The sequence below is a fragment of the Mus caroli genome, chromosome 11 (genome assembly GCF_900094665.2).
Source record: "Mus caroli chromosome 11, CAROLI_EIJ_v1.1, whole genome shotgun sequence".
Lineage (NCBI taxonomy): Eukaryota > Metazoa > Chordata > Mammalia > Rodentia > Muridae > Mus > Mus caroli.
In genome coordinates this window covers 64,649,700-64,674,455 of record NC_034580.1, presented here as the reverse complement: position 1 = coordinate 64,674,455, position 24,756 = coordinate 64,649,700, and the positions used below count along the sequence as shown (strand labels likewise).

At 52.4% G+C, this 24,756-nt stretch overlaps 3 protein-coding genes across 10 annotated transcripts; 1 reads left to right on the top strand and 2 right to left on the bottom strand.

Annotated features, from left to right (window-relative positions):
- The first annotated feature begins 4,724 nt into the window (after window positions 1-4,724).
- On the top strand, window positions 4,725-9,431 carry Eif5a (eukaryotic translation initiation factor 5A). 4 transcript variants are annotated; one of them, XM_021175642.1, is made up of 7 exons: window positions 4,727-4,955; window positions 5,684-5,777; window positions 6,790-6,975; window positions 8,117-8,221; window positions 8,413-8,544; window positions 8,640-8,713; window positions 8,800-9,431. In XM_021175642.1, exons 3-6 carry the CDS (start codon window positions 6,811-6,813, stop codon window positions 8,700-8,702), a joined length of 465 nt encoding a protein of 154 aa, XP_021031301.1. In that variant the 5' UTR covers window positions 4,727-4,955; window positions 5,684-5,777; window positions 6,790-6,810; the 3' UTR covers window positions 8,703-8,713; window positions 8,800-9,431. The 4 variants fall into 4 exon arrangements, with proteins under 4 accessions (XP_021031300.1, XP_021031301.1, XP_021031302.1 ...); XM_021175643.1 differs by lacking the exon at window positions 4,727-4,955 and adding an exon at window positions 5,171-5,317; XM_021175641.2 differs by lacking the exon at window positions 5,684-5,777 and having other exon boundaries at window positions 4,725-4,955.
- Window positions 9,432-9,478: 47 nt separating this feature from the next.
- Window positions 9,479-12,121, bottom strand: Gps2 (G protein pathway suppressor 2). Of its 3 annotated transcripts, XM_021175640.2 has the most exons (11): window positions 12,077-12,121; window positions 11,704-11,870; window positions 11,276-11,385; window positions 11,092-11,204; window positions 10,914-10,993; window positions 10,732-10,814; window positions 10,334-10,487; window positions 10,164-10,253; window positions 10,006-10,085; window positions 9,825-9,920; window positions 9,535-9,710 (listed from the first exon to the last, which is right to left on the bottom strand). In XM_021175640.2, exons 2-11 carry the CDS (start codon window positions 11,795-11,797, stop codon window positions 9,627-9,629), a joined length of 984 nt encoding a protein of 327 aa, XP_021031299.1. In that variant the 5' UTR covers window positions 11,798-11,870; window positions 12,077-12,121; the 3' UTR covers window positions 9,535-9,626. The 3 variants fall into 3 exon arrangements, with proteins under 3 accessions (XP_021031298.1, XP_021031299.1, XP_029339241.1); XM_021175639.2 differs by lacking the exon at window positions 12,077-12,121 and having other exon boundaries at window positions 9,479-9,706; window positions 11,704-12,069; XM_029483381.1 differs by having other exon boundaries at window positions 11,704-12,121.
- A 204-nt stretch (window positions 12,122-12,325) lies between these two features.
- On the bottom strand, window positions 12,326-24,443 carry Neurl4 (neuralized E3 ubiquitin protein ligase 4). 3 transcript variants are annotated; one of them, XM_021175645.2, is made up of 29 exons: window positions 23,721-24,443; window positions 22,440-22,884; window positions 22,172-22,237; window positions 21,730-22,028; window positions 21,449-21,560; window positions 21,271-21,359; window positions 20,534-20,606; window positions 20,150-20,414; window positions 19,728-19,909; window positions 19,532-19,617; window positions 19,247-19,409; window positions 18,953-19,151; window positions 18,795-18,871; window positions 18,634-18,712; window positions 18,120-18,295; window positions 17,905-18,036; window positions 17,516-17,661; window positions 17,218-17,442; window positions 17,028-17,126; window positions 16,774-16,935; window positions 16,440-16,604; window positions 15,746-15,904; window positions 15,252-15,431; window positions 15,053-15,140; window positions 14,841-14,948; window positions 14,578-14,722; window positions 14,311-14,423; window positions 14,071-14,236; window positions 12,326-13,017 (listed from the first exon to the last, which is right to left on the bottom strand). In XM_021175645.2, exons 1-29 carry the CDS (start codon window positions 24,006-24,008, stop codon window positions 12,813-12,815), a joined length of 4,692 nt encoding a protein of 1,563 aa, XP_021031304.1. In that variant the 5' UTR covers window positions 24,009-24,443; the 3' UTR covers window positions 12,326-12,812. The 3 variants fall into 3 exon arrangements, with proteins under 3 accessions (XP_021031304.1, XP_021031306.1, XP_029339240.1); XM_021175647.2 differs by having other exon boundaries at window positions 18,126-18,295; XM_029483380.1 differs by lacking the exon at window positions 22,172-22,237 and having other exon boundaries at window positions 18,126-18,295.
- Between the last annotated feature and the right edge of the window lie 313 nt (window positions 24,444-24,756).

The following is a 24,756-nucleotide window of genomic DNA, read 5'->3' as shown; positions in this document are numbered from 1 at the left end:
TCTCCTTCCTTCCTTCCTTCCTTCCTTCCTTCCTTCCTTCCTTTCATTCTTTCTTTTCTTCTTTTCTTCCTTCCTTCCTTTCTTACTTTATCTGCATTTATTTTNTGCTGAATTTATTCCTGTGTCATGAGTTTTTGTTTCTTCAGTTTCTTCTGGGATATCTTTTTCTTTTTCTGTTTGTTTGTTTGTTTGTTTGTTTGTTTTCGAGACAGGGTTTCTCTGCGTAGCCCTGACTGTCCTAGGACTCACTTTGTAGACCAGGCTGGTCTTGAACTCAGAAATCCACCTGTCTCTGCCTCCCAAGTTCTGGGATTAAAGGCGTGAGCCACCACACCCGGGGGGATATCTTTTTCTTCTGTGCAACCTCCTCTTCCGGCTTTGGGACAATCTGTTGCTTCTCAGTGAGGATCATCTTAATGTGGCATGGGGAGCTCATGTATGGGTTAATCCGGCCATGAGCTCTGTAGGTTTGTCAGCGCATCTTAGGTGCCTTGTTCACCTGGATGTGTTCAATGACTAGAGAGTCTACTCTAAATCCTTAAGTTCAGCATTCCTCTCTGCATTTTTAAGCACGTGCAGCAAAAATTCAGCACTTTTTTGGCCACCGCCCCTGTGCCCAGCCCCACTGTTTGGCCTGGGTGCACCTACCAACATCACCATTATCAGCCGAAATGGCACACATTGCTTCTTTAAAATGGCATCCTTCAGATACTTGGTGGCTTTGCGGACATGCATGCCCTTGATGGCCTGGGCAGTTTCCCAGGTGTTCTTAAAGTGAACACGAAGGTTTGGACCTCTTGATTTGCATGATTTTGTGGGATTTTCTGGGACAAGAGAGTAGTGAACCATCTTCACAGGTTACCTCTAGCCTCTTACAGGAAGAGCAATAATTTTTCAAATACACTTTCAGATATCCTACTAGTTTTATGTTACCTTCTTTTATTTTACTATTTGTGAGTGTGAATGGGGATAACGTGTGTATGTGTATGTGTGTGTCCTGTGGCATACATATGAAGGCCAGAGGATTTTCCTTCTACTGTGGGTTCTGGATGTGGAACGTGGCATTTTAGGCCTGTATGGCAAGCATCTCAGCCACTGAGCTATCTCACAGGTCCCTTTTAGTCCTTTTGGGGGGGGAGGGGGTCGAGACAGGGTTTCTTGTGTAGCCCTGGCTGTCCTGGAACTCACTTTGTAGAGCAGGCTGGCCTTGAACTCAGAAATCTGCTTGCCTCTGCCTCCCAAGTGCTGGGATTAAAGGCGTGTTCCACCACTGCCCAGCTCTTTTAGTAATTCTTTTTTGCCTGAATTTTACTATAGAGTTAACCCTGACTAACCTAGAGCTATTAATACAGACCAGGCTGACCTTGAATTCACAGAGATCTGTCTAACTCTAACTCCTTGTGTCCAGAGTCTAGAGTGTAGGGGTTAAAGGTGTGTGCCACCACACCAGCTTTGTTGTTTATTTGTTTTCTAACATTTATTTTTAACCAGATATTGGTGGTATATTAGTCCTAGCACTTAAAGGCAGAGGCAGGCAGATCTCTGTGAGTTCAAGGCCAGCCTAGTCTACAGATTGAGTTCTAGGACAGCCAAGGCTACAGAGAGAAACCCTGTCTCAGAAAACCAAAAATAAAATAAAATGAAAACATATTTTAAAAAACTAAGTGAGCTAAAGGAGTAAAGCACGTGCCACACAGGGTGAGGACCCGGGTTCGAGTCTCCAGAGCCCACAGGGAACCGGTGAGTTGAACACAAGTGCTCCTACTTGAGATGGGAGGTGTAGACAGAAGAACCCAGAATATTGGGGGGCTAGCTAGCAGGCCATATGTATCAGTATACAACAAAGTGACCCAGTTTCAAATGGGGTGGAAGACAGAGACTCTAAGCTGACATTGTCTTCTGAGCTTCACAAGTGGTGCATGAACGTGCACACTCACACACATACCAGTACACACATCACACACACAAAGATTTAAAAAAAAAATCAGATCTGGAGAGATGGCTCAGTACTTAAGAGTACTTGCTGCTCTTCCAGAGGACTGAGTTTAAGTTCCTAATACCCATGTCAGATAGCTTGTGGTTATCTTTAACTCCAGCTCTGGGGCCTCTGGCCTCTGAAGGTTTGAGTTCTAGGACAGCCAAGGCTACAGAGAGAAACCTTGTCTCAGAAAACCAAAAATAAAATAAAATGAAAACATAATTTAAAAAACTAAGTGTGCTGAAGGAGTAAAGCATGTGCCACACAGGGTGAGGACCCGGGTTCATTTACACACCTATACACACCAGCACTCAGACACAAAGTTCAAGGCCGCATAGAATACACAATACCCTTTCTTGAAAGAACGAGAGAGGAGAGCCCAGTGTGTTGGTGAATAACTTCAATCTCAGTACTTGGAGGCAGATGCAGGAGAATTCCTGTGAGTTTGAAGCCAGCCTGGTCTATAGGAGTTCCAGGACAGCCAGAGCTATATAGTGAGTTCATGTCTTATCCCTCCGACCTCAGGGGCTCTTTCTTTTCATTACCAAATCTATTTTCATTATGCTAAACAAACAGGTAAGGGGCATAGGCACAGCTTGACCCTTGCTGCACACTCACTGGCCCTAGATTCAACTGCCTGGTACCATCAAATAAATGAGCAAGTACAGGTCAAAGCTGCTGTGCTTTAGTATCTGAAGAGGTGTGTTACTGATAAGTCTAGGATTTTTTTTTTTATAATCTGCCAAAAGATTCATCCCACTTTCCCCCTCCCTTATGATCCATTCCCTAAATCCTTTGCTTAGGCAACCACTAATATATTTTTTTGTGTACCGTGTTTGTGACATTTACAGTTCTATTAATTGTCTCTGAATAGCCCTAGCCCCAAGATTTGCACCATTGGCTTTTACAGTTGTCCAGAAGTTCATATCTTTTTCAGTACTGGGATAGAATTTTAAAATAGGGTTTTACTATGTAGCACAGGCTGGCAATCTTCCTGTTTAGCCAGGAGATAGGATTACAGGCATGTATTACCACACCCAGAGAATGACCTTAAACTTCCGATCCTCCTTCCTCTGCCTCCGTGTCTTAGGTGCTGCAATTACAGGGAGGGAGGGTGGCAGACACTGTGCCTGGCTAGGATTGGAGTATGTAGGCTACCATAGCCTTGAACTACTGATCCACTGATATCAGCTTTCTCAGTGCTGGCATTCCACAGAAAAAGACAGAAAGTTCAGGGAAAGTGACTGAAGGATATAGGGTGGATAGTCCTACTGTGCTACACAAACATGTAATAATTCCAATTAAGTGCTTGCAAGCATTCCAGTAAGTTGGAGATTACGATATCATTTAATATCCTTACTTAGTGGTAAAGAAATTAAAAGTACAGTAATTTGAAGTGATTTCTCAAAACTACAGGTGGCAGTGCATGCCTTACATCTCAACACTTGAGAGGCAGTGGCAGGTGGATCTTAAGGCCAGTCTGGTCTACTGAGTGAGTTCTAGGACAGCCAGAGCTACACAGAGAAACCCTGTCTTGAAAAACAACAAAACCACCACTACCACCAAAAAGGTTTAGATTCCTAGACCAGATTTTTTTGTTTTGCTTTTGAGTCATGAATTCACAATCTACAGATCAGACTGGCCTTGAACTCAATGAGACCCGCCTGGCTCTTATAGGATTAAGGGAGTGCTCCACCACGCCTGCATTATCCTAAGGAGTAGGAATCCTAATCGCTCATCTTTAGATAATGTCAAAGTAATTTAAAATTGCACTGTTTTTTTCTATTCTCCTGCTCCAGTTTCTCAAACTCAGAGATTACAGGCATCATAAATTTCAAGACCAACTTTATGTGTTGGCTTTATAACAAGTCTCATGTCTCAGCCTCCTAGCGATCTGGCAATAAAGTCTGTGCCTCCTGGTCCAGAGCCACTCTTCTCGTAGGGAGTTTGATTTTGGAAGAAACATTAGACATTTCCTTGTAGAAACCTCAAGCCGACCTGGGAAAACAATCGGAAACGCTATGTAGTTCTCTTTATTTAGGATTTAGAATGGAAAAGCTTCTATGCGAACCATAGGCATCAACACTAACCAGGGTTTAGACAAGATGGTGGCTTGTATCGGATAGCTCTGGATACTGAAACTATAGCGCACAAGTTGTGTAAAGTAGCGAAGCCAGGATGGTTGTAATCCGACCACACTAGCGTGGGAGCAGAGTCTCCCACCGAAAGCAGTCTCTTGAGCACGTGCAGAGCTGGGACAGCGATTCGGAGAAGAGCCACACACCTAACTAGGCAGGTTCTCAGAAACGTGTTTGTGAGTTGCTCAATTCCAGTTAAAGCCGAGGTGTGGCGCATGCTCAGACGCATGCGTTCTCGACGCTGAAAGTAGCTCAGTGGTGTGGTCTTTTCAACACCCCGCGTAGGGTCTACGTCTGAGGTGGAAGGGGCGTTTAGGATTCCTAACACGCATGCGTTGAGACCCAGGCGTTTCCTTCGGAGGGTGTGGAGTGCAGGGCTCTGTATTGCGCAGCCGCAAGGGTTGCCCGGTAGAGCGAGCTGTCGCTCAAGGGGAGGGAAGAAGAGGTTGAAGGGATTTAAAAAAAAAAACAAAAACCCGGTGCGCCTGCGCATTGCCGACTGGTTGGAAGCACTACGAACTGGAAAGGGGCGGGGTCACGTGTGTGCGTCATCCGATGGGTAGGTGGGAGAGAGGGTGGAGATCGGGGAGGGTCCATGCGCTTGCGCAGTGCGGGGGTGGAAGGTGGTGGAACTACCTAGCACGCTTGCGCGGCTGTCATAGGGCTGCTTGGTTGGTCAGTGGGGAGTCGGCGCCTGCGTACTAAGACCCGTGTGCAGCAGCGGCGGCGGCGCTAGAGGCGGCGGCGGCGGCGGCGGCAGCAGCAGCACAGTAGCGGGTTCGGAGGCAGCAGTTGGGCTCGCGGCGAGCAGACCAGGTCGAGTCGTGCGTTCGCGCGAGGTGAGAGCGAGCAGGGCGCGCCTGCGCGTAACCTCGGTTTGGGCCACGAACGAGAGACGGAACTACGCGGGGGTCGGGGAGGGGGGCAGAAGGGAGCGGCGGCTGTCGCCGCACGGGTTCGGTGAGGGAGCGGCGCGAGGTGCGGAGAGGCGGGCGCAGGGCCCGGTTGGCGCGAGGGGTGACGGTTGGGGCCGGCCGGGTGACGTTGGAGCGACGCAGGGCGGGGGACGGCGAGCCGCGAGGCCGCCACGCGGGAGAGGCCGCCAGGCGGCCACGCCGGGGCGAGGGCCGGGGGCCAGATCGGCCCAGACAGGGCAAAGGCTCCTGTGCGGTTGAGGACCGGCGCTGCGCGGCCACGTGAGGTGGGGGAGGGGGCTGTTCGGTGAGGGCATGTGGAGGGGGTTGGCGGCCGGCGGGGGGAGGGGAGGCGGCATGGTCCTGGCCTGGCGCAGCTTTGGGGCAGGGGCAGCCGTAGCACCGGAAGTGTTCCCCATTGGAGGCTGCCCTCGGGGTCCGAGGCCATGCGGCCGAACATTGACCGGGGCCGCATGGCTGCACGGGGACCCCTCCCCCCTGGCCCGGGCCACCGGAAGCCCCGGGCGACCACATGGTGGGCGCGAGCCGGCAACCCTCAGCGCAAGGAGCTCTGGTCTTTTTTGGGTTTCTCCGGAGCCTTGGATTTTGGCGTGCGGGAGAGACCCTACCCTTGGGTCTCACTCATCCCGCAGGGCCCGTTGCAGGCATATGTTAGTGTTCCCCAGCCTCATGGGCCTCTGGAGCTCATCTCTCAGTCTTCATGTGAAGTGAGACGTCCAGCCAGATGTAAGTGGTACTGCTTTGCTGGGGAAGCCGGGAAAAGTGGGGAAACTGAGGGCGATTGGACTGATGCCCAACTCTTTCTCGGCCCATGCCGACAGCGCCTGAAAGTAGCGAGCTTCTAGTTCCCCTGCGGTGATCTTCGATCTTCACCATGCCAGTGCCTTCCCTGTCGTGTTTTGTTTGGGAGTTACTGTGTTTTAGAGTCCTTTACTCTGCCAGCCTAGTACGATTTCTATTACTACTACGAATCTTTTGCTTTCATTTTATTGTCATTCACCACCCCTCACTCCCCCACTTTCTACTGACTGTACAGGCTGGGCCTGAAAAGCCGACAGGACTGGTGCATCCTGGGAAAAGTGGGAGGGCCATCGACAAAAGGCTGAGTTCCCTTCGGGAACTGAGATCGAAATGTTTGGCAGTGGGATCCTTTAGGAAACTACTTTCTCTCCCTTGACTGCATCTGCAAGTGCACGTTGGAGGCGGGAATCCCCCAAAGAGGCCTTGTGGTTTCCTGTACCAATGACTGGCTTGTGTGTGGACAGGGTGGGGGTGGTGGTGTAACAACTGGGTGGGGCCTTGTCCTCCGTCTCCACCCCTTCATTAGCCCCGCCCTTCAGCTGGCTCATAGCTGCTCACCTAATTATAGTCCTGGCAGAGTGTGGGGAAGAGGGGGTGGTTGGTTTCAGTGGCGAGTAACACCTGAGTCCTACTCGCTCCCGGGAAGTAGCCCTTTCCTCATCTCTGGGATTTGGCATCCCAACTCCCAGGAGGCTTCCTTTCCCTAGCCACAACGTTAGATGTCATTGTGGGGGCCCAGGGGATCCCCAGCTGTTTTACCCCCAATATTCAAGCTCTTCAGTATGTTTGACTCCAGTTTCAAAGCAGGAAATGCAAGTTTATTTAGGTGGGTAATGAATGAAGGGGAAGTGGATCAGTGTTTTAGGGAGGAATGGGATAGATTAGCGGTCTGGTTAACCTCCATCGTTACTGACCCTAGTTCTCTTCTTGGCTTTAGTTGGAATCGAAGCCTCTTAAAATGGCAGATGATTTGGACTTCGAGACAGGAGATGCAGGGGCCTCAGCCACCTTCCCAATGCAGTGCTCAGCATTACGTAAGAATGGTTTTGTGGTGCTCAAAGGCCGGCCATGTAAGATCGTCGAGATGTCTACTTCGAAGACTGGCAAGCATGGCCATGCCAAGGTTAGAATCACCTCTCAACATCTTGCCTTCCCTGCAGCTCCCACACCCCAAGCACTCTGGGCAATGAACTGTCGGCTCTAGTCTTGACCCCTTTTGCTGTTTTACTTTTGTTCAGCACCCAGTTTTTTGCTCCAATTCAAAACTAAACTGTTCCCAGTTTCTTCTGTAGGGTACCTGTCACGCTGTTTTTTTCCTCCCTTTGTGCTAGTTTTCTTTGCGTTTGTATGTTCCGGTTTCTTATTCTTGACCTTTTCATTCCTTGGGCTCCTTGTCCAGGATTTCTCCAGTCAAGGACCCCCCAAGGCAGCATTCTTGGGGTGCTCCAGTCTGCATTCTCAAATCACTGTTGCTGCTCCTTCAAGTTCTGGCTTCCCCTTTGGGATTGTGATATATCTATATCTCAATGTCCTCTACCTGCTGCTGACTGTCCTCTGTTCTTTGGTTTACTTAAGACGGCATTCTTGCTCTTAGCTTAGACTTTCTGACTAGTTGAAATTTTTGTGTTATATTTCCTATCTTTTGTTGACATTAAATATAAGGCTTGCTCCTCTTCTGTTTTCCTTGCATACTGACTGCACGGTCCCTCCGCTCTTCTCCTGGGTTATCATCTTCAGATCTTTTACATCCCTTTGCTTCATTTTCTCAGCCTATTCCACTTGTCCACGTTTGCCCAAGAAACTTCCCCAGATACTTCCCCAATAAAATAAAACGGTCTCATGTACTCCAGGGTACCGTCAAACTTGAACTTCCTTCCACCTCTATCTCTCTAGTGGTGGGATTACAGGCATGTGTCACCATGATTGGCTTATGTGTTAGGCATCGGACCCAACACCCTGTGCTGCTGGGCAAGCGTTGTGAGCAGTTGGGTGATATCCTCAGTTCTTGCCAGTTAGTTTTTGAAACTTGATGTAAATGAGTTCCCTAAGACTGACTTCCCTCACTTGTTAACCTTCAGGTATGATCTTTTAGCTCCAGGACCTTGAAGACTTTAGTATGTCTTTCTCACTTGGTTCATTTATAATTCCTTAATCTTTACCCATAACATGGCATGCTCACCTCTTAGGCAGTAAGTGACACAGGCATTTGTTTCATACTTCAGAAATTGATTTGTTGGGTTTCTCTTTATGATATATGTACACAGGTCCATCTGGTTGGCATTGACATTTTTACTGGGAAGAAATATGAAGATATCTGCCCGTCGACCCATAATATGGATGTCCCCAACATCAAACGGAATGACTTCCAGGTATGTTACTAGGATGAAGATGATTGGTGGCTTATGAAGGGTGTGTATGTGTGGGGGGGTGTTGACTGTACCTTGTGGGAAAAGAGGGACCTGGTAAAGGATGTGGAGTGAAGGAAGTTGCTGTCAACTGTAGTTGGTCTGTCCATCCTCTTATACTTAACCTACTTGTACCTGCTTTTAACTTCTCCCAGCTGATTGGCATCCAGGATGGGTACCTATCCCTGCTCCAGGACAGTGGGGAGGTACGAGAGGACCTTCGTCTGCCTGAAGGAGACCTTGGCAAGGAGATTGAGCAGAAGTATGACTGTGGAGAAGAGATCCTGGTATGATGCCCTCTTCTTGCTTTGTATGCTGCTTTGTTCCTTAATTGGAAGTCTTTCAGTTAAGGCATCTCTGGACTATCATTTTGCTTTTCCAGATCACAGTGCTGTCTGCCATGACAGAGGAGGCAGCTGTTGCAATCAAGGCCATGGCAAAATAACCGGCTTCCAGGTGAGAGAACGCAGCCTCCACTGTCCCCACAATTATTGTTGAAGTTACATCCTGTATCTTAAACATGATTTCTTTCTCTTGCCCAGGGTGGCGGTGGTGGCAGCAGTGATCCATGAGCCTACAGAGGCCCCTCCCCCAGCCAGGTTCTGCTCTGGCTGGGCCCTTGGCTGGACTCCTATTCAAATTTATTTGACGTTTTATTTTGGTTTTCCTCACCCCCTCAAACTGTCGGGGAGACCCTGCCCTTCACCTAGCTCCCTTGGCCAGAAATGAGGGAGCCATGGCCTTGGTGAAACTCCCTGCCTCTTCTCTCGCAGCCCTGATGGGGGAAAGGGAGTTGGGTACTGCTTGTGGTTTAGGTTCCCCTCTCCTTTTTTTCTTTTTAATTCAATTTGGAATCAGAAAGCTGGATTCTGGCAAATGGTCTTGTGCCCTTTATCCTACTCATCCCTGATCTGGTCCCCTGTTCTCCATATCCCTTCACCCCCCAAGCACCACTGTACAGACTGGGGACCAGCCCCCTTCCCTGCCTGTGTCTCTTCCCAAACCCCTGTAGGGGTGGTGAGAAGAGGGGGTGGGGAGGGGACACGATCCCTCCTCAGGCATCTGGGAAGGCCTTGCCCCCACGGGCTTTACCCTATCCTGTGGGCTCTCTCCCTGACACATTTGTTAAAAATCAAACCTGAATAAAACTACAAGTTTAATATGAAGCCCCCAACTCAGTTGTTTATTTGTTGATTGAAAGATGCTTTTGCTGAGACTTCAAACAGCCTTTGTGGTTTAGGCAGTTGGACAGGAAGCAAATAAACAGCACTCAGGCATGATGGTGGATACATTTTTGTAAATTTTATTGGTTTGGGGCACATAAGACCCCAGTCTGAGGGATGGAGGGTGGGCTGGAGCTCTCTGGTTGTTACTTGTGATAGAATCTTGGGTTCTGGCTGTGTTGGATGAAAGGGAGTCGGGGGCCAGGTTGGCTGGTGGTGGCAAAGCCTGACTGGTAATGATAAAGAGTTATCAGTGGGTAGGTATTCCAGCACTCAGCACAAGGGGGAGGGGACAGTTACAGTCTTTCCCTGGTAGTATATGTAGGTTTGATTACCAGCCTTACCTTCCCTGCTGCTTGTATCTGTACGGGGAGCTGGGGGGAAGCCAGGAGTCCAGGGGCTGGATGCAGAGCTTGGGGGTGCATGGGCCGCAGAGAAGACTAGGGGACAAAGCTGACCTTAGAGGGAGGCATCCTGGGGCTCCCCTCATCTTAGCACCTTGGCCTCCCAGGACTCCATACTCACTGAGTCCGAGAAGCTGGTCTGCTGGTTGGCATGTTCCATCTGTTTCTGCAAAGAGAGGGTACTGCCGGGCTGGAGGAACCCTGAGGGGAGGAGAGTTTGAAATGAGCAGGTGGCAGTAGGACTCCTGAAGCTAGGGCTTCTGCCCAGGGGGTTCTCACCTGTCTGAGTGGGCTGAAAGTGGCCATGCACTGCATAGGGTTGTGGCTGTGGCTGAGATAGGTACTGCACTGCAGGAAATGCTGATGGGGCTGAGGAAGGTGGGAGATGATCTGTTAGGGTTTGATGCTCTTGCTCTTCTTGCCCCTAGTCTGAAGAGAACAACACTCACCTCTGAGCTGCTGGCTAGGACTATAGGCTGGTTGTGTTGGCCCATAATGAGGAGGGGGCTGAGCAGTCCCATAAGCACCCCCTGGACTGCCTTGAAATTGTCCATGTTCTGGGGTTCCTGCAAAAGCAGCTGCTGATCCCACGTAGTGCCGGGTCTAAGGGGAAATGAAAGCTCACAGCTTAGGAAAAACCCCATGTGTATATGCCTTTATGCTCAGCTCCTACATACACATGCTTGGTACATTTGTTCTTTAATGATTGGGATTAACAGTACTGATCCACAGAAGGAGGTAGGATCAGATTTCAAGACTAATCTTGGCTAGTAACTTAGCAAGCCAGCCTGAAGAGTTTAAAAATCAAAACCAAAACCAAAAAAAAAACCAACAACCTTTCCCTCACCGTAAGCACTTGTGGTCCAAACATCTGCTTGGCTCTGTCAGCTGCCATCAGAGTACCTGGGCGATTGTGTCCTCCAGGGCTCCCTAGAAAGGGAGAGAGGTTTCACAATGCTAAAATAGGCAGCGACCTCCAGGGGTTGGACCTCCAGGAGAACCCCGTTAGGCGGTTTCCTCAATCCTCACCCTGCATGCTGAGGAGGTGGGTTCCTGTATGAACCGTCAGGCTCTGCTGGTATGCAGCTGATGTCAGAGTGGTTAAGTCACTGGAGTGGAAGGAAGACAGGTCAGTTAGGTGTCCCTCCTGCTATTAGATCGTCACCTGTGCCACTGCCCAATTTTACTTTTAGCCATCTCATCACACCTCTGTTCCTTTCGCCTCCGTTTTTCTTCCTCATGCAAAACTTTCTTGAGCTGCAAGAAAAGCTGGTGCTTCTCCTCCTGTAGAGCGGAAAGCTTCTCCTGCAGCTTCAGGATCTGGAAGAGGGACGAGCCGCTAAAGCAGGGAAAGGAAGGCAGCGAGAAACAAGTGTGGAGAGGCTACTTACCTGTTCCTTGGTCTCTTCTAGTGACATTCTCTCTTCCATTTCCTTTTTCTTTCTTCTCTCCTGCTCTTCTTTCATCTTCTGTTCCATCATCTTGTCCACCTCTTCCTCCTCTGAAGAATCAGAACGGGGAAGTGGCAAGGCGGTGTGAATAAGCTGAGCGTTAGACTGAAGACCAGCAAAAACCAGTTACTCCATCACAGCCACAGGGAGAACTTGGCTTCATTAGGTGCTCTCCAAGGTCCTTCCCAGCCCAGGGTTCTGGTCTGGAACTTAGACTGGGCCTCTTCACTCACACCCCGAAGGCGCCGCTGCCTCCCTCTTAGCCTCGCCAGCAGGCGCACAGCTGGGCCCGTGGATGGGGGCAAGTTCGTGGGTAGCAGGGCCACCCTGGGCCGAGTGTCCGTCCTCCCGCTCTGGCCCAGGCTCACCCTGCCGTTTGCGCTCCCGCTCCATCATGATGTGCCGGTGCAGAGCCCTGGCCATAGCGTTGGAAAGCTTGGGGCGCTCCAGGAGTGCGGGCATGATGCTGTTGGTGACGCTTGGGCAGTGGACACCCGACTCTGTCTGTCACTGACTGCCAGACCTCAGGCGGGGCCTGCAGGGAAGTGGGAGCTTAGAGGGACTGCGACGCGCCGAGGCGGAAGCCCGTCCGCCGCCCGCTCGCCACTTCGATCACGTGTCCCGGGCACCAGCGTCCCTCCCGGGCGGGTCTCAGCCTCAGCGCCCGGGCGCGTGCGAGGGTCTTAGGATCCGCGCCCCCGCCCCTCCCTCGTAGCCCTGGCGCCAACCCCCGCTACCCGCCTTGTCGGCGCTTTCTCCGTGGCCTCCGGCGCGCCTTGTCCTTACGTCATATCCGGCGGTCAGGATAAATTCTTCCGGAGTCACGACGGCAAACGGCACAGCGGATTGGAGGAAAGGGAAGGCGGAAGCGCTTAGAGACGGGTGCCGGGATGTCCAAACTCCATGTGGGTTTACAGAGAGGCCTGGGAAGATAAAGCCCCTGGAACTCTTCACTCGCCGGGCCGCAGGAGACAGAGGCGGAGGCAGATGCTCTGAAGACAGTATTTATTGGCTCCTTAGAAATCAGAGTCAGTAACAACTGTACAGAGGCCCACAGCGTCCTCGGGCCGCCCTTCCTTACCCACTCCCTCCCCATGGCGCCCAGTGGCCACGGAAAAAGCAGCTTCATGTGGGCACAGAGAGACTCCTTTGGGATTCACAGTAACCAGAAACAAAAACGGAAATAAATTAAGTGATATGGGGGAGGGTAATAATAGGGAGTCATGTTCCCCAAGTCAGTGCATGAAGGGGGGACCCCGAGACGAGCTGGGCTCCCTCTCAGCGGAGGGAGTGTGCTGGGCCCTGAATGTAGAGATGTGCTTCACACCTGCTCTAAATCAAAGCCTGCCTACGTGCTCCTCCTTGCCAGGACAGCACTGGACATGCTCTCAGTCACGGGAATGAGGTGGAGGCAGTCGTCATTCAAGAGTCCTGGGCTTGAGGCCCGGCTGTGCTTGGAGTAGTGGTATGTCACCCCTTATTCCACCCGTACCAGCAGGGCATAGAGGAGTGTGGCTCCCTTCTCCTTAGTGACCCACTCAAGTTCCGATGGGCTGAAGTGCTGGTCAGGAAGTTCTCTGAGGGCCGCAGAGGGAGGGCCAGGAGTATAGGAGCCAGGGCGCACACACACCTGAAAGGCCACCTGAGCCTGGTGTGTCCGCTGGGATTTTGGGTCCCGGAATCTGTTAGCCAAGCAGAAACGAGAGGAGAGTAAGGCTCCCAAGGTCCATGACTGCTAATTCTGCCCCCTCCACCCAGGCCTTGCTGTTTTCTGGAAAATATTGTTCACCGTGACTGGCTTAGCACCAACTATTGTGTATGTAGTACTCTCCTCCCTGGGCCTGCTCAGCTAACTCCTCCCCAGCACTCTTCATGTGTTTATTTACCCTGGCACTCTAGTTCACGTCTTCCAAACACTCCAAGTGCACTTCTCGTCTACTTCACCCACTTTTGAGAGACAATATAGGGTCTCTACCAGGCGGGAGTCAACCTCCCTATAAAGGAAGGACAACCTTAAACTTCCGACCCAGTGGCCCTGCCGCTTAGTGTTAGGACTCCAGGAATTTGTTACAATGTGCAAGCACAGTTTAGGGGTCAAACCCAGTGCCTGGTGCAGGATATTCTGAAAGACTTGGTATCCATACACATTCAGAAAAGCAGGCCTACAGATGCACTCATCTAATCCACACTCAGCATGGAGGTGGAACCAGGAGCCGAGTGTTCAAGGCCGGCTTCAGATACAAACCAAACATGAATGCGAGGCCAGCTTAGACTACTTGACATCCTGTTTTAAGAGAAAAAAAAAAGCAAAAGGGGCTAGAGAGATGGCTGTTCTTCAAGAGGTCCTGAGTTCAATTCCCAGCACCCACATAGTGGCTTACAACCATCTATAATGGAATCTGATTCCCTCTGGCCCATATGTTTAATCCCAGCACTGGAATTGGAATTTCTAGGTTCAAGGCCAACTTGGTCTACAGAATGAGTTCTAGGACAGCCAGGGCTACATAGAGAAACCGTGCCTCTGTGTGTGTGAAACCGTGCCTCTATGTGTGTGTGTGTGCACGTGTGTGCAAGCGCGCATGCGTGTGTATTAGGGGGAGGGGAGTGGAACTGTGACAGGTAAAGGCACAACCAGGAACAGGTCAGGGCAGGAAAGGGTACGGGTACGGTGGGTACCTAAGTACAGCCCTGAGCCCCTATCCCCCCCCCCCCCACACACACACACATGTACTCACTGCACTTTGGAGGCCAGCGTCTCTGCCCCGGCATACTGAAGGGAGGGGGAGAGCAGCACTGGTGGGGGCTGCTCTTCCCGGGGAGGTGCACAGTTCTCACCAGGCTCCTCAAATCCCACCCCAGGCTCTCCCTTCAAAGGTCGGCAGCTCAGGATGGAGGTAGTACCTGTGAAGAGACCTGGGTGAGGGCAGCCCCATGATTCTTCCCAAGATCCCTCAGCCCAGCCCACTCCATGATACCTGCTCCCAACTCCCCTCGGTCCAGCACCCTCCGCACAACAGCTACACTGCTTCCATGATATGCCATGTGCCACTTCTTTGTTAGTGTGCCAGCTTCCAGATGGGGATTCACCCTAAAAGGACAGATAAGACCACCGAGTCAAAGGTCACTGGTTCCTCAAGGTCATCCCACACACAAGGAGGGCTGTCATCTTTCCCCTCTTGGGACTCTTCCTTTCTCAGGGAAAATTGCCCAGAGGAGAATACATGCCTGTGGCCCGTATGTACCTAAGGTTGAACCTGCACCATCCGAAAGGCAGGGCGTACTCCCGGGGAGGCTCTCCTCGGCGCCTGTGGGCCTCATCTCCTCGCAACTTCCGGCAAGATTCACAGTAGCATAAGCTACGCTTCGGTGGAGGCATGAAATAATCTTCTATGGGACAATGATTGACAAGCTGGTGAGCTGGCCCTGGGTCTCAGCCACACTACTGCCCTCCAGCCAGGGTCCAGAGCCATGGGAGTGAGGCAGGCTCTGGAGGCTTAGGACGCACCAGGAAGCAACAGCAGTTCTTGGAAGCGGGAGCAAAGGGCATGGTACTCGCAGCTCTTTAAAGGGCTAGCAGCAGGCGGTGGACCCCAGCACACACTCTCCTTGATACCTGGAAGGGCAGGGGAGGAAGTCATAGGAGCTGGGCTAGGAAGTACTGGATGGGGCATTGATGAGCAGACAAGGGCAGGATACCATCCCTTTGGGCTAGCGCACCGTCTACCATATCAGCTTTTTCCATGTCCCCTTGGGTTCCAGCAATCTTCCCACTGGCAGTCCCTGGGTCAGGGCTCACAATTGTCACCTGCAGAGCAAAGTAGTCAGCCACCGACTGACAGGTCCCCAGATCCCTCTGTGGACCAGAAGCTTGCCAGGCTCCTAGGACTCCCTTTTCCTCTCCTCTGTTGCCACTAACCTGTTCACACTGTCCATAAAGGTCCACCAGTGCATGGCACGGCTGGGGCACATCTGGTACAGCTACCCCTTGGTCCACCCCATTGATGTGGAGATGAAGCCCTCCAGAGGAGTCTAGCCGCAGTCCCAGGATGGTGCCTTCAGGGCAGGTGTCAAGATTTGGCCCAAACTTCTCACAGATCTGAGAGGAAAGACCTACTATCTTCAGACATCAGCCCCTTACCACCACACCAGCATCCGTCCTGCCCGTTCACTCTTTCTAGTTGCCAGTCCCTAACCTTTGCCTGTATCTTTGCCTATTGCCTAGGCCCTATTCCCAATTCATTTACCTAGAGTCCCCCTTTTTACTTCCAACTTTAACATTCTCAATGGCAGGAGCACAGGAGGAAGCAATAGGCCAAAGGTGGGCCAGGTAAGGACATGCACGTCTCCCTTTGGCAGCTCCTCTCCATTCAGAGGTTTGGGTCACTTCATTCTTCCTGGGTCCCTCCTCACCTTCAGACCATTGTGGAAGACGCCCCGGCCCCGCAGGAGCCAGGCTGCCCGTTTAAGGGCACAAGCAGAGGCAGGGAAGTTAAGCCTCTCAGGTGGGCAGGTGATAACTCCCAGAACAAGAGAAGATGTCCACTGTCGGTTCAGGAAATCTATTCGCACCTGCACGAGAAGGGACTATTCTACATGCACAGCTTACAGACAGAGGCCACCCACCTACCCACATCAGTCTCTGTACAGAGTGTGACCTGCCTGATACACTGCCCTTCTTGATGTTTGTAGAGAGCAGAAACTATCAACTCTAATATCTCCTTCCCTGTCTCTACTGCTGCAGGGAGCAGAATCCAAGTCAAACAAATGTTCTGCACTGAACTGTACCCCAACATCCTTGCTCTTTGAACCCTGGTCTGTTCCTAAAGACTTCCTTCAACTGGCTTTTGGTTTTCTGTTTGTCTTTTTGTTCTTTTGAGGCATTTCTCTACATAGGCCTGGCTGTCCTGGAACTCATTTGTAGACCAGGCTGGCCTCAAACTCACAAAGATCCACCTGCGTCTTTCTGCTTCCAAGTACTGGGAATAAAGGCATGTGCCACCACTAACCAGCTCAGCTGGCTAATTTTTTATCTATCTTTTCATTTGCAAGAGAAAGGGCCTCTCACCCTGGAGTAGTAATGAGCTAGGCAGGAAGAAAGGCACACCTGAACAAGCATATGGGGCACCAGGGGCTGGCTGATGACAACGATGCCCTGGTTATAGCTGGCCACCCGAGTGGCTGTGCGGTTCCCATTGGATAAGAGGATATTCTTCCCATGGTTCTCCAGGAATTCAAGGGCTGTGGGCACAATCCCCACTTGATTCTGGCCCTGGTGTGGAAATACAGAGTAAGCTACACAGGATATCAATAGCAGGTTTTACCCACCACACTAGAGTGCACACAGAGTTCAACTATGAACTCTGCTGGACCAGAAGATAGATCCCACTACCCTGGTAACTGGTAGCCTAGCAACCCAGCAGGCCCTACTGCAGCCTTACTCTTAGCCCATGCTCCTCGTTCTCATCATCTTCCTCGTCCTCACTGCCAGTGTCTGAGCTGGGAGAAGGCGGTTGGGTGCCTTCTGGTTCCTCCAGTCTTGTGGAGCTGACAATGGCCACACTGCGTACTGGCCCATACAGATCCAACACAGCCCACACATTCTGGGAACAGACCAAGGAAGCAAGTCAGAAATCAGCACAAGAACTCCAACCAACTAGTCCCTCCCCAAACTCAAAGAAGCTCTTAGATCTACCTTGGCAATGCCGGTGGCAGCAGGCCCCATATCTTCTCCATCTACCAAGATGTGCATTGTGTCATCTGCACACCGACGAATGCCCACACGGCTTCCCACCTAGATCCAAGGTTCAACAAAGACAGCTCAGCGATCTGTCTCTACTCTCACCCCCAGCCCCCACTGCCTGCTCCAGTGCCAGGTGCTTCACCCCTAGTCTCTCGAGGTTCCGGCCATAGTTCATCCTTTGGAGGTGCCCATCACGCCTCACTTCACAGCTGGACACCATCCAGGTGGTCTTTGTCCGGAGTTCAGGCAAGGAAGGAGGCAGCCCTGGACCACTGCCTGCTGCAGGCCCCATGTCCTCTGGTGCAAGTGTGGTCAGCCCCAGCCGCAGGGAGCCTGCCCACTTCTCATCTAGCTCTTCCACTTTCACCTGTGAGAAAGCAAACACTGAGTGGCCCTGTCTGACGGGCTGGTAAAGCCCCTTCTACTTCTCTGCAGCCCACCTCAAAAACTTCCTCAGCCTTGAGCTCCTTGGTGCTGAAAACGAGGCCATGTGCGTAGCCAGCCACACGGACTGCCCGTGTGCCATCCTCCTCCAGAGTGACATTCTTGCCACACGTGCTATGGAATCGGTGAGCTACACCCGCCACTGTGGAGAGATGTTTGGAACAGGGGTAGGGTCAGGGTGAATACCTTCAGACAGACTGCTGGTGAAGCTTGCAGATGAAAGCTAAGGCATCTGCCATGACTCAAGACCTCTGGACACCTTGCACCACAGTAAGACCCAAGATGCCCAGTACATGGTGTGTTAGACTCCGGGAGTCAGGGAGATTAAGAGACTCTGTGTCTCAGATATAAGTCCCCCCCTGCTCACAAACTCCTTAAGCAGTACCTGGGGAATGCAAGGGGAATGACTTCTCAGTGGCAGTATTGCTGGTGGCCAGGCTGTTGTCCATGGGGCCGGTAGCATTGGTGATAGACACTTGGACACACTGGCCATAGAGATCCACGACTGCATACACCTCTGTGTAGGAAAGAAGGCATCAGAAGCCTGAGGGCCTGATCCATCTGAGCAAAGGGGGGCAGGCTGGAAGCCAGAGTAGTCACCTTTACCCGGAGGCAAGCCTGAGCAGGCAGCGCCTTGGTCCTGTCCATTAATGAAATAGTGCAGATCACCCTTGGCAGTTCGCATCATGCCAATGCGTGCACCTGTGCCCAGTGCGTCCAGATCACACCCATAGTTGTTGCGCATCGTATTGCCATCTTGCATGATAGCTGTACCACTGAGAAGACAGGAGGAGGGAGGGATTTAGCTTCCCTGACTCATCACTAATTGGCCCCTACTCGGTCTCTGCCTATCAAAACCATCTAGTGTTACGGACATCAGGCACAGAGACTTGACCTTAGTCTGAGGCCCAGTTTTGTCTTTGTCCCTAGAATTCCCACAGAGAAAAGCAGGAACTGCTCTGTGGGCTACTTGGGTGGGAATTCTCAGAACGGAGGAGAAAGGGTATTAGGTCCCAGAGTCTTTCAGTCCTATGGCCACCACAGGCTTAGTTGTCTGATATTACCCAGCTCCAGCCATCCCTGCCAAGCTGGAGTCAAGGTTAGACGGCCTAACCTCAGCATCCACGTATCATAGTCAATGTCTGTCATGGTGTTGGGGAATTCTAGGTCTTCTGGCCGAATAGCAGTAACTCCTGGGAGAAAACACAAGGTAAGAAGTGATCCCGAGGACCCAGGGATCCTGTACCCTACAGCCCCTGCACAGAGGTCCCTCACCAGCTTCGATGGAGCCTGACCAGCGATCTACCATCTTCTGAATGACAATTTCAAACAGTTCTCCATCCCGCAGGGCTCTGTCAGGGAGAGTGGGGATCACTAAGGCCCTACGTAAGTAGGCAGTGGGACAGTAGAGACACAAAAGTCTAGAAACTGACCGGTTGGAAATGACAATGGCATCGTTGAACTCGCTGCGGCAGTTGTGGCGGAGAGCAGTGCGGCCGCCATTGGTGATGACTGCATTACTGCCATGCAGCTGGTGGAAGCGAAGGTCAGAGCCCCCAGCTGCTGAGGATGGAGAACTGGGAGACATCTGGTTGTTTCCTTCAGGGAGTGGCTCAGAGACTGGAGGCACCTCTGCAATAGTAGATATCACCCATTAAGTCTCTAGGTTTCTTTAAGGATTCCCAAGGCCACCCTAATCCTCTACCCCAGCCCTGTCGGGCCCTCACCCACGTCATCCACAATAGTAGCCTGGGCAGCCTGGCCGTAGAGATCAACAACAGCATAGACCCCCGGGGGGACATTCCAGGCAGCAGGGCCCTGAGTCATCCCATTGACGAAGAAGTGGAGCGTTCCATCCTCCCGCCGCACCACGCCCACGGTGTCCCCTGCCTTGGAAGAAGTGAGGCTGGAGTGAGGAGTCAGGCAGAGTTCCTGCCTGAGATGGCCCTGCATCTACCAAGCCTCCCTGACTCCCCCAGCACTATATCCAGTCAGTATGACTGCTCTCTCACCTTGAGTCGGTCCAGGTTGTGCCCATATTCATCTAGGATGGTTGTCCCATTGTGCATGACCCCATTCCCAGTCATCATCCAGGTCCCTGTAGGAACAGCAGTGGCAGCAGAAGATGAGGAACAAGGAACAAACTGTAACCCTGGAGCTGCTTCTTCTCTGGCACCCTGCATCAACCCTGCCCTTCGTGGGGCTCACCAGAGCGTAAGTTGGTCATAGTAGAGGGTAGCTGGAGGTAGGCAGGGTTGTGGGTGGTGACACCAATCTCAATGGAGCCAGCCCATTTGTCCACCATCTTGTCAATGCGCACCTGGAACACCTCTCCATCCCGGAGGGCTCTGCTGCTCAGTACCACACCATGATTGAAGTCATCAGTGGCACTGGGGACACAGCAAGTGAGGACTCAGCTCTCAGCACACTGAGTGTGTCAAGGCTTAAACTAGGAATATTAGTCTGATACCCACTGTCCCAAGACAACCAACCACATCTCTTGCTCCCAGAAGTTTCCCCCTTTCTGTCCAGGACTTCCTATAACAGACACCCTCCCATGTTCCCACCTCAGTGCCCCCGCATCCTATTAGGGCCCCCTTGCAGGTGTCTTCCCATCCCATGGGTCATACTGGGGCCTCAGGGCAGTGCGTCCCTCGTGGGTGATAGCCGCCTTCTGGCCACAGTTAGGATGGAAGAGCAAGCGTTCAGGTTCTGCCTGGGCTGCAGGCGCAGCACGACGAAGAGCACCCTCGGGGGACAGAGCCCTCAGGATAGCGTTGTTCCGGCGGAGACGGTCACTGTGGTTGTTATTATGGACGATGGTCACTTTCACTGCCATTCCATACAAGTCTACTACACCGTATACAACTGGTGGTGTCAATGGAGTAGCTACGCCTGTAGCAGAACAGGATGAAAGAAGAGTCAAAGAGAGGGTGAGCAAGCACCACAAGGAAGGCTGAGGTATGACCCAGTAACGGCCCTGAGCCAGGAGTCTTTCTTGTGTGTCGCCTTACCCTGATCGATGCCATTAATGAAGAAGTGTAGGGCAGAGTTGGACTTTCTCGTGAGGCCAATATGGTCACCCTCCTAACCAAAGAAGAAAGACCCTAGTCTGAAATTCAGCTACACTCAGGCTCAGGTTCCAGCAGTCCTGGGCACTTTCTGCCACCCCATTCCACAGGAGACCACCCACTGAAGAATTTCACATAAAGCCACTCTTGGGCAGGAGCTGGGTCCCTGCTTTTCAGACACAATAATTCCACATTTCCTAAATGTCCAATGTACAGTAGGTACTAAATTAAACTTTTTTTTTTTAAGATTTAAATATTTCATTTATGTGAGTACATTATAACTGTTTTCAGACACACCAGAAGAGGACATCGGATCCCACTGCAGGTAGTTGTGAGCCACCATGTGGTTGCTGGGAATTGAACTCAGGACCTTTAGAAGAGCTGTCAGTGCTCTTAACCACTGAGCCATCTCTCTAGCCCTAAATTAAACTATTTTAAAAACAATCTTTTTTGTTGTTGTTGCTCTAAAATCTCGACCTACTTAGTGCTGCTGGGGCTAGAGATATAACTCAATGGTAGAGCACTTGCGACACATGTCCAAAGTCCTAGGTTCCACTCCTAGCACCAAAGGGAAAAAAGGTACTACTAATGACAGCCTTGCCTCCTCAGAAAAAGCCTCATGCAGAAAGGGACACTGCCTGGTGGCCCTGGTGGCCCAGGCTGCTGTGCTCCTCACTCACCTGCAGCTCGTCCAGACTGAACTCGCAGTACTCCCGACGAGTGCCTTTGCCGTTGGTCAGGATCCCACAGCCACTCATCATGATGGTGCCTGGGAAAGACGGACACCTGGTTAAGGAAAGGCTGTCTGGATCTCACCAACTCCAAGCCTGTGTCCCTACCCCTACCCAGAGCTGGTACCTGACTGCAGGTTGGTCATGGTGGCTGGGTACTCCAGGCTATTGGGATTGTGGGTGGTGACACCAATCTCGATGGAACCAGACCACTTGTCTACAAGCTTGTCGATCCGGATCTGGGGTTGAGTGAGAGTAGACAGGTCCAGGAAATATAACAACAGAAGTCAGGCCCTCAAACCCTTGGTTCTTCACCAGTCGTTGGCATATTGCCGCCAAGGATCAATCCCTACGTTTAGCTCCAAATCTTTGGCAGGAAGCTCAGTCAGACTCCAGGATTTTACATACCTCAAACATTTCATTATCCCGAAGTGGGCGGTTGGTCATGACAACTCCATTGTTGAATTCATCCAGGGGCCTCCGGCGCTCTGCCGTCTTATTGTTGTTGCTGAGTTTGATGAGGGTCCCACACTTCTCATGGAAGAGCAGGGCATCGTTGGAAGTGAGGATGGGAGAAGTGGCTGGCCCACTGGATGCCAGTCCGTCCCCTGCTGGTGGGGAGCTCAGGCTCACATTAAGGAGGCCCCCATTGTAGGCAGACAGGATGGCGTTGCTCACCACCTCAGACAGCTCCATACTGGCAAAGTCTGTAGCAGCAAGAAGAAGGAAGTCAAGACAGCTCTCTTCCCTACAGCTAGCCTGGGACCCTCTTCTCCCTACCATCTCTTAGATCCCACCCTGTCCACCTCAGTACCCACTCCCCTTCCCTGGCCTTCCCCGAAGCCCTCACCATTATGCGAATCAAGGCTGTTAGGAAACGTCTCCGGCCGTGCCTGCGCTGGGGACACCATGAAGGCTAGGGACCAGGTAGGATGGGAGGGGAATAGGGCTCAGCTGATGCTTCAGGGCCCAGTCAGGAGACCATCTCTTCTAACCCCTCTATTCCCCTGTAATAGGCTCTGGGCTCAATGGCCCCTCCCCTCCCCCAGCTGACTTGTGACAGCTTTTGCCCCATTTCTTCAGCCAAAACTCATGTTTCCCCGAAGCTATGTTCTCACCTTCATCCACAGAGGTCCCCTGTTCCGACAGGGCTGAATCTTCTGGAGGGGCCAAGGGCTCAAGGGGAGGTGTAGGGACAGGAGTGGGAGGGCTGAAGCCTGGTTCAGGGGGCAGCACAGTGATCTGGGTGCACTTGCCATAAAGGTCCACAACAGCCCAGACACGAGCAGGCAGGCCTGTGGCTGCCACACCACAATCCCGCCCGTTCACCCAGAGCCGGAGCTCCCCAGTGGCTGTGCGTTCCACACCCACACGGTCCCCTTCGACAAGCTGGTCCAGGTCCTGGCCATATTCCTCCAACACAGAACGCCCGTCCCGCAGCACTGAGCAGCCTGACACTACCCATGAGCCTCCCTTCAGTCCGGTGGCACTGCTCGGGAAGTCCAGCACACTGGGATCCAGTGCTGTCACTCCAATCTCAATGGAGCCACTCCAGGAGTTGACCTATGAGAGGGTGGTGGACAGAGTTTCTGTATGAAATCCCATCACCAGAGGCCACATTCCAGAGCACCGTGTGCCTCTCACCCTGTCCTCTGAGGCCACTGATATAGACACACAAATAATTTTTGGAACTAGCCTCCATAACTACCAGGACCCACTGGCTCTCAGCATCTGTGTGCTGTGTCTGCTGACACGTGTTTTACCACATCAACCCCCTTTACCCACTGAACGAGCTGGTTAAAGGCCCTGGTTTTAACCTGATCTCCTCTTACTTCCCAGTCTCTGTGGCTCCTCAGCCACCTCCAATCGCATGCTTCTTAGGTCCACAATGCTCGCTCTCCTACATCACTCTCATTCCCAACCCCAATCCTAGAGGCAAAGCTCCACCCATATTCATTCTCTTCTCTTTCCAAATTCGTTTTGGAGTCAAGTAAGTCACACACACTCCCTTTTTCGCATGTCTCCTCATCTATCTTTCTGGTTTGGGGCATTTATTTGTCAACAGTTTGCGCTTTTTATTATTTCTCTACTCTTCCATCACATCTCAGGCACCCGTCTGTCTTTCATCCCTAAGAGATTGTGCTAGATGTGTTCACTAGCCATTCTAACCACCGGACCCTGGCTCCCTGTCCTGCGGGAAACTAATGCTCCTTCAGAATGAATGTGTCTGCTCCGTGTCCTTCTCCTTTCTCTTCTCGGGTGCACTACAGTGTGCCGGCTCGCTATCGGTACCTGGAGGCTCGGTTGGAGATGCAGACTTTCTGGCAGTCCTACCGCTTCTCCCTCCCGTCCCCTCCCACTCCCCTCCACACCTCGTTTCAGCCGCCCCGGCTTTGCACCTTGCGGTCGATGCGGACGGTGAAGACGCGTCCATCGCGCAAGGGTTCTCGGCTCAGCACCAGCCCGTGGTTAAACTCTTGGCCCGGCTGCTGCCGCCGCGCCGTGCGCCCGCAGGCCGACAGGCTGACCAAGCGCCCGGTGCGCGGGTGCAGCTCCCCGCCACCGCCGAGACCCCCGCCGGACCCCAGGCCGGGTCCGCTGCTGCCAGGGCCCCCACCCCCGCCGGGCCCCGGCCCTGGCCCGGGGCCCGCCCCAGAGCCCCCACTCCCACCCGACCCCGCCGCCATCGCCGCTGATACCGCGGCCGCGCGACAGCCGCGCTTGGCGGCACCGTGGCAACCGCGGCGGCCAGGCGCCCTGGGGGAATACGGCCGGGGGGCTGGGGCCTGGTGTGCTTTACGGCACTGAAGCGTCCGCAGCTAAGGAACCGAGGTCTCTCACGAGGGGAACGGAAGGACGACGGGGTCGGGGGACTGCTTTACGGCCCAGCGGGACGACAGAGGCTACGAGAGCCGGGAAGATTTGGGCTGCTTTTGCGACAGTGGATGGCAGAAACGCCCGCCGCAGGCGTCTTTGCGACGAAGGCGTGCTGGCGCCCAGATACACTTTGCGACGTCGCCCGGCGCCATGGACCCAACCCTTGTCGGGGGAAAGCGACATATTAGAGCATTCGCCTTAACGCAAGGGCTGGTGGTTTCCCCTAACACCGCACGCTTTAAGGCGATGAAAGTAAACGCTATCTTCCGGACAGAGAAAAAGTAGTTTTATAAATCCAAGTCTCAGCCCTTCACAGTGCCGAGGCCAGAAAGGTCGCAATCCGATCACGCATCGCACCTCTCCTTGACCCAGTCCCGCACCTCACCCAGCTCCGACCCCACACACTTTGCATCACACCTCTCCTACCCGCACACATTTCAAGGCCAACTTGAGCTCTGTGCCAATGAAACTCTTAAATCTTAAAAGTTACTAATAAAAATCCTAGCGGTGTCGCGTTGGGTAATCTCAAGGGATAGAGCTGACACCTCAGAGAGGTTA